General features: G+C 41.0%; 1 protein-coding gene across 2 annotated transcripts; it reads right to left on the bottom strand.

The window, feature by feature from the left end:
- Positions 1-225: 225 nt before the first annotated feature.
- LOC307008985 (zona pellucida sperm-binding protein 3-like) lies at positions 226-2,973 on the bottom strand. Of its 2 annotated transcripts, XM_079632351.1 has the most exons (8): positions 2,259-2,973; positions 1,622-1,740; positions 1,443-1,546; positions 1,180-1,357; positions 916-1,033; positions 753-835; positions 592-683; positions 226-520 (listed from the first exon to the last, which is right to left on the bottom strand). In XM_079632351.1, the coding sequence occupies exons 1-8, from the start codon at positions 2,790-2,792 to the stop codon at positions 450-452; spliced, it is 1,299 nt and encodes a 432-aa protein (XP_079488477.1). In that variant the 5' UTR covers positions 2,793-2,973; the 3' UTR covers positions 226-449. The 2 variants fall into 2 exon arrangements, with proteins under 2 accessions (XP_079488477.1, XP_079488476.1); XM_079632350.1 differs by having other exon boundaries at positions 431-520; positions 1,443-1,740; positions 2,259-2,818.
- Between the last annotated feature and the right edge of the window lie 9,447 nt (positions 2,974-12,420).

Raw genomic sequence — 12,420 nt, 5'->3', positions numbered from 1 at the left:
ATGCAAATCATGACCTTCTAATAATATCGATCCATTGAATTGGCTCTATCACTCTCCACCTATAGCTGGTACGTGTTGCACTCCTGCACTGTGGCTGCCATCACATCCAAGTGGATTCTGCACACTGGGTGGTTCAGGAGAGATCCCTGATATGATTGTGAAGGCATTTATATAGCACTTTCATATGTACTACTGTACACCAAGAGCTATAAAAAAAATCCTCATAAGTAAGGATTCACCATATATTCTTCTGTTAAACAAATAGCTTGTGCAACTTAAGGAACCCTATGATTGTATGCTACTGTATATGGGACTTTAAGTACTGTACAGTAGAACTATCAGTTTCACCACATTGGCAGAATGAAGCACTTTTTCCAAGTCAAAAGCAGTTAAACCAGACATGAAGCAAAATGACAAGTCAGATACAATTAAGGATTGATTTGTCGGTTTTATTGAGAACCTCTCTTTTGCCCTTGAACCATTACAGGACCAAGTGAGGCCTTGCCTTCCCACTGAATGCCTAGAAAGAAAAAAAGCCAAGTTAGAGCACTTGAATCAAAAGCAACCTTAGAAAAAGCAAAAGCTACCAACCTCCATAGGGAGAAGCAGCAAATTCACCATCAGGACCACATGTTGAGTCACAGCAACCACAAACTTGGTCGTTTCCGTCAGCAGCAAACCACCTACAAAAAGACCAAGTCATGGAACCTCCAATATGAGCAAAGTCATTTTAAACACAACAACCAACATACCCATTGGCAAAGGAACAGGACTTGTGCTGAGCGTCACTGGGTGCAGAAGCAATAGTTGCCTTCAGAATACAGGTTATGTAGATCTGCAAGGATGACAGACAAGTCACAACCAAAGCAGATTGTAAGAGAAATCAAATTAACTCATGATATTCGTAATACATACAGAAGGACTGCTGCCCTCCTGGAACATAAACGCTTCCAGCTGGAACTGGATCTTGTCAACCTGGGACCGAGGCATGAAGCGGGAGCTGGAAACTGTAGTTTTGGCATCCACAAAACACCTGACGACAAAGCAATCACAAATAGTACCTTATGAACGTCAACTGTAGAGCATCAAGCAACTAGACCTTACCCATGACTCTTGTGACAAAGTAGTTAAAAAAAGCAACTTAAAATGGTCCTACCGCATCAATGGCCATGACCTTACCCATGATTCTCAATGAAGGAATATCTCGGAAGGGAGTTCACATCAGGTACTTGAGTGGCCACACAGCGGTCCACAAACACACGGAGAGGGACATGATTGTACTGCATCACAGATGCCTCGATGTTAATAACATCACCCAGGAAATATGAGTATGAAGGCCTCTGATAGGACCAATCATCTGCACAAAAAATAAAGAAAAAATTTAGGCACAGCCACAATAGCAATGCAAAATGTTTATTTTATTGGAAAAAACCTGTACCAACCCATCATGATCTTCAGGGAGAAAAGCAAGATTTCTTCACCAGCCTCTGATGAGGCATAAGGGACCCATGCTGGCCTCAAGGCATCACTGCTTACATTTTGGAGCCTGCGGTTCATGAAAGGATCCATTAAATGGTCTCCCAGTTGCATGAGAAAGTGTACAAAGTCAGAGATCACGTACCTTTGATAATGGCATTGAACACCAACAATTGCACCATCAGCCCGGGTAATCGGAGTACCTGCAAGCGCCTCAGGGGTGTAGGTAAGAGAGAAGGTGTAGACAAGCTCTTCCTCATTCATCTGTAAAGAGATTGTTATCTAGAGGGTCATCCCACAGACTTTACATACACCAAGACCATGCACTCATATTAAGGTGATTTGGAAAAGGTGTACTGTGAAATATGGTGGAATTCCTAAAGAGCAAAAAAATCACCAATTCTTAAATTCATCACATCACCACAGCTGCCCTCAGAAGCTCCGGTGTTGCCAGATATACAGTAGTCTACGTTTTGAAGACATCCACTTAGGATTGAACATGCACATTGGCGGTTCCAGGGTAAAAACTAGCTTAACACTATAAGGCACAGGATTTATTGTTCTTGTTTATTAAGCTCATTTGATACCATTTATGGGATAGTTTACATCAGATGTTGGTTTGAAGGTTTATTTAAAGGCAAGTAGCTTGAAAATTCAGGATTTGCCAATTCAAACAGATAGAACTTGGTCTTAGCTGCCCTGGCATTGTAAACCCAAGTGAACTGACTTTCCTTGAAAGGTCCACCACAACAAATAACCCATTAAGATTTAGGAGTTCTTACCATCAGCACACTGTTGCAGTCCTGTAATTCATACTCAAAGATGAGCACTCTTGACCCAGGATCCTGACCAACAACAGGACATCCACCTAAAGACAGACCAGTTGGCTGGATCAACTGACCATTGCTGAAAAAGTCCTGCTGGACCTCTACGAGAACCCGGTTCTCGCCGCATTGCACCGCTACGCTGCTGGGAGTCACGGGTTGCCTCAACTGGAAGTCCACCGCCAACTCACTCTGCACCTCGGGAACAATGGGATACCTCCAATCCAAAGGCTTCAATGGACCCTGCAACAGCTGCTTCTCCTGAAGGCCAAAAGGCTCCTGTGCAAGGCTTTCGGGACCCAAAGGACTCTGAAACTGAGAAGCCACTTGCAAAGGGTTCCAGAGACCTAGAGGAGAAAGTCCAGGAATTCTGGAAGCTGGATCTGATTTTGGCCCCATGCTTCTTGGACTAGGACTGTACGTCAAACTTCCCAAGACATCAGCCAGAACAAATGCAACAATGACCGCTAAGACAACTTTCAGGAACACCATCCTAACAAACTTTGACACAATCACCACAACTCAAGCCAGTGTTTGGCTTTGCCATTTTGTACAGCTTTGAGTTAAGGTGGCTCCACCCCTTTTACCTTAATTGATTCTCCTTGATTCTCCTCTGGACCTGTAGAGTGTATGCATCTTGAGAACACACCGCTCTGCACATTTTGTATGTCTCTCTTATCTGACACACTGGCAAGGTTTATATGCACAACTATTGTTTCAATCGGAATGAATTCAGTCCGATTGAAACAAAAGCTGTGAATGTAAACGTAGATGAATCCGAACATAGTGTTTACATGAAGGCTAGACATGTGATCAGGTTGATGTGCGAGTTTATATGTCACAAGCTTAAAATCGGAATAGATTTCTTGACATGCGCATGAAAAACAATGAAACAGTTGAAGCAAATGTACCACACTGTGTCGAGGCTTCGAAACAATCCGACACCCGTCTCAATGGTGACACATAGTGGTCACTTGCAGGTGTTGATCTGAAACAACCTTGACAACGAACCATTAATTTTTATTTTTGTATTTTTCTAATATGTGAAGCTTGTAACCTGTAGGCTCCTCACTGTGCACAATATTATTTTGGTCATGAAAAAATTTATATTAATAAAAGAAATCAAGCCACAATGTCTCACTTTTTATAGATTTTTTATTCAAAAATATAAATTTCTCTGCTGTGGAAGGAATTAACCTACTTCTTTTTTTTACAGATAATTTCTCCAGCCTTTGAAAAAATCCTCTCACAAAAACCCATGAGGTCAAGATGCATTGACTTCACTTTTATACAGATGTGCAATTGTGTGGTCTGTTCCCGACCCTGTCAATCAAATGCTGATTCGGCGGACCATGCCACCTGTCGAAACACTTGTGAAACACTCAGAAGCTTAATTTAGGCGTAGTCACGTGACATTGGTGTTTTGAATCACGCTTCGGATTAGTGTTTCGAAACATCGGTACTTCGGGATCTCAAAAAGCTTCGGAACGTCAGTTTCGCGTGAGCCATCCCTACCACCTGGTCGTCTCCACCGTTTCAAAACATGCCTCCATTATGCTGTCATTTTCTGCTCTGTTGTTGTACTCAGCAACAATCTTGTTCCTGCAGCGACTTTCAGCATATTTTCTAACACAACATCTGATGTTTACATTTTACGTGGCGTGAGAAAGTTCTCATAATCAAATGAGATCCAATCAGAGAATCCAATCAAGAAACTCTGACAGCTTGTCCAAGATAAAGCACCTGAGTGCAAAATGATAGACTGGATTAATAAATATTAAAAAGTTTAGTTTTGTATAACCTCTACAGCTTATGACGACTTATTAGTCTAATCCCTGAGTATATTTCTGGCCGTGAGTTGAACTCTGTGTCAAACAGCAGGTGAGCATATGGACTGGTGTTGTGCTGTTTGAGTCATTAATTAAGATATAAGCATTTCTGTCAGACCGTGAGTGTGTGTTTTTATGCGTGCTGCTGCATTATTTCTGGTTTGCTGCTGTGGACAGTCTGCTAAACCTATAGTGACACTGTGTGTTAATTTTAGCAGCTGTGTTTGTGTAGAGGAGCTTTGCAGTGGAACCTGTGACATTCATTTGAGATTTTTGGAGTTTGAGTGAAAAACCTGCAGGTGTTGCATCAGAAAACAGCAGACAGCTGCCTACAAAACACAACTGATCTGAGATCAGACCAGCGGTTGCATGAACTGCTTAGCCTAGTCTTACAAGGTACTCATCCATTTTTTTTTTCTTTATGAGTGTTCACAACTTTTTTTTAAAATGTCAATTACATAAAAACATATGTAATTTGATTCCGAAAAGTAAGACTGATTCTCCCTAACTATAACTGCTGGTTGGTCATACTAGTTCTTAAGACACTTTCTGCACATATTGTCTCTGTTTATGCAACTGGTCTCTGGATGATGAACACATACCAGCTCTGCTTTACCTTATCAAGGGTTTCTTAGGTCATGTGCTTTTGATTGATATGCAACCTGCTGGAATACTTGATTGTGATTGGTCAATGGCATTATTCAGTAGTCAGATAGGCTGTAAAAAAAAGTTGGTGTAGGATTTAGTTTAAAGTAATTTACGCTCAGAATTTCACAAATAATTAGAAAGAAACCCGGCCAGAAACATTGATTTAAACATGAAATTTTGAGGGAGAAAAACTGAAGTATAACTGAAGTATTATGAACTTCTTTTCATTTAAATTTTTTTTAAAAAATCTTGCAGTGTACAGTAATTATGTTTAATGTAAATATTATCTGTATACCTTTTATGGTTTTCAGATTTTCCAAAAGTCTAGTCAAGTGCTGAAGATGTTTTTGCATCTTTTGTATTTTTCTGCTTGGCTGGAAGTTTCTGGCAGAAGTTAATCATTTTGGCACAGTTTTTGAGGAAATAAGTTTGGCGTATATTTTACATTTTAAATTCTATAAAAAAAACATTAGAAAAAAAATCTTATTTCCAATTCAAGTCAGGTCATCTTTTATTTGAAAAGTGCTTTATACAATACAGCTTGTTTCAAAGCAGATTTACAGTGAAAAACAGGAAAATAATGATTCAGTGATGCAAACTCATGAGGCAATATTAAACAGTCATTATATTATTCACTTAAAGTTCAGTTTCCAACATCTTTTCAGAAATCATTCTCAAACTCAACCTACTGCTGTCAGTCTTCACCAATTCAAGTCAGATAATCTTCAGACTATGCCAGTCAAAAGTTATTAATGTCCTTTAATCAGTGTCTTTATTTCTCATATTTCTGTTGCTCAAACAGTAAACGCCAGCGTCATGGGATTGATTCTTAGGGAAAGCATGAAACGGTAAAATAAATGCAATGCAAGTCACTTTGGATAAAATAATCTGCCAAATGCATAAATGTTTATTTACGTACATTTTTCAATATCTCAAACCAACAGCCGCCATTGTTTGTAGAGCCCACTTTCCACAATGCAAATAATTCCCAATGGAAATTCCCGCCTAATTTTTTTAAATTCTAGAAGATCCTGTTTTGCTCAGAAATTACATACATTTTTTGCATATTGACATGAAACGTTGTAAGTATCATCCCTTGAAAACACCAAATTCAGACTCAAAAGTTAAGTCTACTCATATTTTAACTTCTTTTTGTATTTTCACCACCAGGGTGACAAACAAATCTGCTCAACATCACGACGCACACGCCGCGGGTGTGTTTGGCCCATAACTGCTGTTTGCAGTTACGTTTAATAGTTATACTTGGATATGACTCTCATTAGGCCGTTTATGACGGCTAGAAAGTGAAATAACTAAAAGCATCTGCTCCGGGATATGACAATGGGATATGAACAGATGTTATATGTTGATTAAAGCCCAACTGATGAGTGTGTAACCGAGCATTGCATCACTGCGTGTGTGTGTGTGTGTGTTAATGAAAGCAAACGCTGATTCATCACTTCTCACATTCTCACCAGTAAACACAATGTTTCCCCTGATGTGTCCATGTCAGGAGGTCACAAACGCTTATAGTGCACACTTTCTGTAAATTATAAATCAATATGTGCTTTCACGACTGATAAATATAGACCGGTGCAGTTGTGTCAAAATATGTCAGGTGTATTGATTACATTTATTGACCATAAAATTTTGTTACATGAAACTATATTTAAAGGGGCCAAGCACCGAAGGTGTGTAGGCATAGGTGTAATTTGCGAGTGGGACGGGTGGGACCATAGACAGTATATAAACTGGACACAGCGACCCCACAGGTTTCAACGGAGAAAAGTGAAGTCCATTAGAAGCATCAGTTCCTGATCGACAGGCAAACTGCGCAGACTCAAACTGAGCTTGACGACTGTAGATGTGACGTGTGTCTGACAGCTGTCAGTCTTCTAGTAGCTGTGCCGAGAGAAATCTGAATCATTCCCTTCCGAATCTCGCAGAGACGGAGAGCGTGAGCATTAGCTGTCCATGAGCAGCGGGAGCAACTTTATCACTCTCTATGGGCTTCTCCCTTGACTTTATCAGACTTTATGCTCCACATCCCCCCGATTGCATGCGAGCTTCTCTGCCGGTCTATACGGTAATCGAATGCGACAGAGATTCGCGTGGTTATGACGCAATCGTTAGCCTATTTTTACAAAAACTGCTTCTACGGGGACATAACGTAAGATACAAAGTAATGGAGCCTTTTATACATTGTCGTGTTTCTTTAGGAATAAATAATGGACAAATGGAGTCTTTAAACGCCTCAGATGTAAAGTTATTCGCTGTCAAAGTGACGCCAAAATGAATGGGAGTCAATGTAATGCTAACAGCAGGAGATGTTCTGCTAGCCAATGGCGGCCCCCGGGGAAGCTTCGGTTTCTGGCGGATGGATTACCCGCTTGGGTGGGACATTTTTTTCCAGGGTCGATATTGTCCCCACCACTTTTTAAAACATCTCTAAATAAATCTCCAGTTAACCAGTAGAGCATTCATTTAGTTTGTTAGTTAAATAAGAGGCGATCTAGCGCTGAAATGTGTTGTTTTTGAAATCAAGTGATTAAAGTGCTTGTTGCCGTTGCTATCAGTGGCGCGGATACAGCGTTCTCTTGTGGCTCTGTCACAGTCTTCACTCGCGCGAGCTTCAACCCCCCCCCCCCCCCCCCCCCCCCCCATTGTACTTTGTCTACTTTTGAAATAAAAGATTATTGGAGTATATTTGACAAGAAAATACTATTTCAGTCTTTCTACTTTAATATTACATGCTTAATTCAATGTTACTTGGCATGTTTTTTCATTATTTGTGAAATTTACTAGCAATTTCTGAGTGACAAGTTAGATTAATTAATCTGCATCGTGACTGTTAACCTCTATATTCAACTGCAGTTGAAAATCCACAGCCTTTAATATGGAAACAAGATGCTTTAACAAAACTGCTTCAAGGGGGAAAAACAGGGAGAGTGTGTGTGGTTCCTTCTCTTCAAGGCTGTTCAAAACATCAAAGTACTTCTTGAGGACAAAGACGTATCTCAAATGAAAATCAGTGTTTTATTTTGCATTACAAAGCGTCCGCAGGAGAATCAGATTTGTTCATTTGAACATGCACACTTTGCAATTTTGAACACATTTTTAAAAAGAAAGTTCTTTTTTAGAATAATTCTATCACCTAGCAACCAGTTGGAACACTCTTGGATCCACATAGCAACATCCTAGAAACCACCCACTTTTTTTTATTTTTTTAAACTAACCCTTTCTGGTTTCTTTCATCAGCTGGTTCCTGAGGAACTGGCCACACGGTGTGAAGATTGGTTTGCTGGCTGTCTGCTGAGCTAGTTCTTCAGGTCGGGTCTGTAAAACGCCACATGATTAGCAGTAGGTGCTGTTTTTGTGGATTTAGTTAGAAATCAATGTTCATTAATCATGTCAGAAAGCCAGTGGCTGCACTTCTGAGAGCAGGATCGCTGACCAGAACGGCACATCGTCTGACCCAGCACAGCGTTTGTGCACCACAGCACATCAAAACACACGGCCTGATTCCACACACACTGATACTGTTGATTTCATTCTGTTAGCCAGGATTTACTTTGGATTAGACTCACAAAATAAATCCAGAAGCTTTGCCATGAATCAGCCAAAATAACAAAACATTTGTGGTTACGAGATATTTGCACACATCCTGATTATTGCTTTCATTATACAGTTAAGTCAACAGCGAATTAAAACAGACTATGTTTACTGTCTTTATACATGTACTTTTGAATTTGACTTTGGTAACACTTTACAATAAGTAAAGTAATCACTTGGTAAACATTTTACAGAGATTATAGCACAGGATCATTTGCATTCGTTTTACATGTTCCTGGTCTTATTGTGATTTTTGTGTGTGCAGGTAATGCATTACAAATTTAGCATAACTTATTATGACAAACAGACTTTAAATTTCATGGTTACATTTATATAGATTTATGTCACAATGCATTAAAGGTGAAGTATGAGCCAGGTATCCCAGAATGCATCTCACACCACCAAGCAATGGCGGAGAAGAAACCCTGCATAATTTAAAAAATGAAATAACCTTACAAACGTTCATGCTTCACGCCTCCCTAAACTCAAACGTCATGTGGATTATATTCAGCATAATTTGGCTTGCACCCGAAGCTGAATCTCTTTTCCCATGTAACGCCTAAGCCATGGTCCCACACCCTCTGGCTCCGCCTACTACAGTAGCCACGCCCCAAACTCTCAGCTTGCTTCAGTAGCCACGCCCCAAACTCTCAGCTTGTTACAGTAGCTACACCCCAATCTCTCATTCTGCTACAGTAGCCACGCCCCAAACTCTCAGCCTGCTACAGTAGCCACACCCCAATCTCTCAGTCTGCTACAGTAGCCACTCCCCAAACTCTCAGCCTGCTACAGTAGCCACGCCCCAAACTCTCAGCTTGTTACAGTAGCCACACCCCAATCTCTCATTCTGCTAAAGTAGCCACGCCCCAAACTCTCAGCCTGCTACAGTAGCCACACCCCAATCTCTTAGTCTGCTACAGTAGCCACGCCCCAAACTCTCAGCCTGCTATAGTAGCCAAGCCCCAATCTCTTAGTCTGCTACAGTAGCCACGCCCCAAACTCTCAGCCTGCTACAGTAGCCACGCCCCAAACTCTCAGCTTGTTACAGTAGCCACACCCCAATCTCTCATTCTGCTAAAGTAGCCACGCCCCAAACTCTCAGCCTGCTACAGTAGCCACACCCCAATCTCTCATTCTGCTAAAGTAGCCACGCCCCAAACTCTCAGCCTGCTACAGTAGCCACTCCCCAAACTCTCAGCCTGCTACAGTAGCCACGCCCCAAACTCTCATCCTGCTACAGTAGCCACGCCCCAATCTCTCAGTCTGCTACAGTAGCCACGCCCCAAACTCTCAGCCTGCTACAGTAGCCACGCCCTAAACTCTCAGCCTGCTACAGTAGCCACGCCCTAAACTCTCAGCCTGCTACAGTAGCCACGCCCCAAACTCTCAGCCTGCAACAGTAGCCACGCCCCAAACTCTCAGCCTGCTACAGTAGCCACGCCCCAAACTCTCATCCTGCTACAGTAGCCACGCCCCAATCTCTCAGTCTGCTACAGTAGCCACGCCCCAAACTCTCAGCCTGCTACAGTAGCCACGCCCTAAACTCTCAGCCTGCTACAGTAGCCACGCCCTAAACTCTCAGCCTGCTACAGTAGCCACGCACCAAACTCTCAGCCTGCTACAGTAGCCACGCCCTAAACTCTAAGCCTGCTACAGTAGCCACGCCCCAAACTCTACACCTGCTACAGTAGCCACGCCCCTAACTCTACACCTGCTTCAGTAGCCACGCCCCAAACTCTACACCTGCTATAGTAGCCACGCCCCAAACTCTACACCTGCTACAGTAGCCACGCCCCAAACTCTCCGCCTGCTACAGTAGCCACGCCCCAAACTCTACACCTGCTATAGTAGCCACGCCCCAAACTCTACACCTACTACAGTAGCCACGCCCCAAACTCTCCGCCTGCTACAGTAGCCACGCCCCAAACTCTACACCTACTACAGTAGCCACGTCTCAAACTCTCAGTATGCTACAGTAGCCACGCCCCAAACTCTCAGTATGCTACAGTAGCCACGCCCCAAACTCTACTCCTGCTACAGTAGCCACGCCCCAAACTCTACTCCTGCTACAGTAGCCACGCCCCAAACTCTCAGCCTGCTACAGTAGCCACGCCCTAGACTCTCAGCCTGCTACAGTAGCCACGCCCCAAACTCTCAGTATGCTACAGTAGCCACGCCCCAAACTCTCAGCCTGCTACAGTAGCCACGCCCCAAACTCTCAGTATGCTGCAGTAGCCACGCCCCAAACTCTCAGCCTGCTACAGTAGCCACGCCTAAACTCTTGCTATTGGTTGAGATGGATAGAGATTGACGGATCTGAGTGGACCACTCTCAGTGTTCTGATGGTGCTTGGGAGTCTCAATGTTTAAATTTTTTGTGGAGATAAACCCCTGAATGACACACTAATAGTAGTCTAACAATAAAAAATAGGTTAAAAGAATGTATTTTAACAAAACATTGTCACCAATATATCTTAAACACAATTTGGTTGTGTTGAATCAAATGTCACATGATCTACAACATTTTTAAATGGATCATGCAAAAGGTCATAGTTTTATTTCTCGGTGAGGTGAGCATTAGTGGCTTCAGCTCCGCTTGGCTGGCGTATCCAGAGCGTTTAACAGTGTAATGATAACTGAGGGTGGCGTGAGACTGTGAAAAACGTAAATGTGCTAAATTGAGAGTCACATTGAAGTCATAACTGTTCACCTTTACACCGGAGTAACTCTCACAAACATCAAACAATCACACACACATACAGTAATAGCACTAACACACTACACTTACTATTACTGCAGTATGTATAGAAGTATGCATGTACTCTTTTTCATGTTAATTTGAAAATTGCATGTGACATTTCCCACAATGCAATGTGCTCTTGACTTTTCATTTATCTGGCACATCTATGCAAATAAAGGTAAGACATTTTTACAAAAAAAAAAAAGCAAAATAACTATTTATTTCAAGGATAACATTAAACTTGCAATATGATTCAGTCAAATGCCAGCATATATTTGAAATGCTTATTTTTATTATTGCATATGTTTCACATACTATTTTTTTAAAAGTAGCATGCAGTATTCAGTATATTCTGTGCAGTGTGCAAGTACTCATCGGCACATTTAAAGCACACGGATGCAAACCCGTCGTAATATGCTGACAGACAAAAAATAAAACAAAGGGAAAATGGCTGAGGCGAGAACACTATATTATATCTAATAACGTCAATATTACATGTCAGGCTTGAAAAAAAATGGTTTGTAATAAATCAATGAGGATAAAAATAATAAGTGTGCTCTGCTCCTTCAAATTACCACTGCCTGGATTTTGTCGTGTTCACCATTTTTCCGGTGTCATTAAAGCCCGAGTGGAGAGCAGTTAAAAAGCTCTTTGCATTTATTTTGACACAAAGGCAGATGGTGTTGCCGGCTCCAGAACAAAGCTGACTTTATTGGAAATTGCTTTATAAAAAGGCGACATATATTGCAGCAAAAATGCATGGAGGAAACAGCCATGACGTGATGAAAGACCTGGAGAGAAAAAAGAAAAAGTGGTTCAAAGCAAATGTGATGCATAAGATATAGAAAATATCATCAATTCATTTACATAAACAGGTTAACTCTTGACAGGGTTTTTATAGTTACACTTGGCGGTAAAAAGTTTGGAATAACTACGATTTTTAAAGATGTTTTTGAAATTATGTCTGAAGGATCATGTGACTGGAGAAATGATGCTAAAAAGGCAACAGGAATAAATTACATTTTACTATATATTCATAGAAAACGGCTGTTTTAAATTGCAATAATATTCTACTGTTCTTATCAAATAAATGAGTGAGCAGAAGAAAAATAAAATTATTCCAAACTTTTGAATGCCAGTGTAACTAAAAAAAAAAAAAAAAAAATTGTTACTTGAAATAAACTTTACACTATTTTAACATACATTTTATAATAATAATAATAAAATGCACAAAAACAGAACAACATTATTAAAACATTAACTGAATTTAAATGGAAAACAAAATATAAAAA

Source organism: Phoxinus phoxinus (assembly GCF_949152265.1).
Source record: "Phoxinus phoxinus genome assembly, chromosome: 13".
Taxonomy (NCBI): domain Eukaryota; kingdom Metazoa; phylum Chordata; class Actinopteri; order Cypriniformes; family Leuciscidae; genus Phoxinus; species Phoxinus phoxinus.
The sequence above is the reverse complement of the archived record's forward strand: the minus strand, read 5'-3'. Positions and strand labels throughout refer to the sequence as shown.

What these genes read in the sequence shown, in the direction of transcription:
- LOC307008985 (XM_079632350.1), bottom strand. Translation starts at nt 2,792, where the DNA reads ATGGTGTTCCTGAAAGTTGTCTTAGCGGTCATTGTTGCATTTGTTCTG. An exon ending in TCCTTCATTGAGAATCATGG is followed by an intron (nt 1,034 to 1,179) that starts GTAAGGTCATGG and finishes CTTTGTCGTCAG; the next exon opens with GTGTTTTGTGGATGCCAAAA. An exon ending in TCCTGTTCCTTTGCCAATGG is followed by an intron (nt 684 to 752) that starts GTATGTTGGTTG and finishes GTCTTTTTGTAG; the next exon opens with GTGGTTTGCTGCTGACGGAA.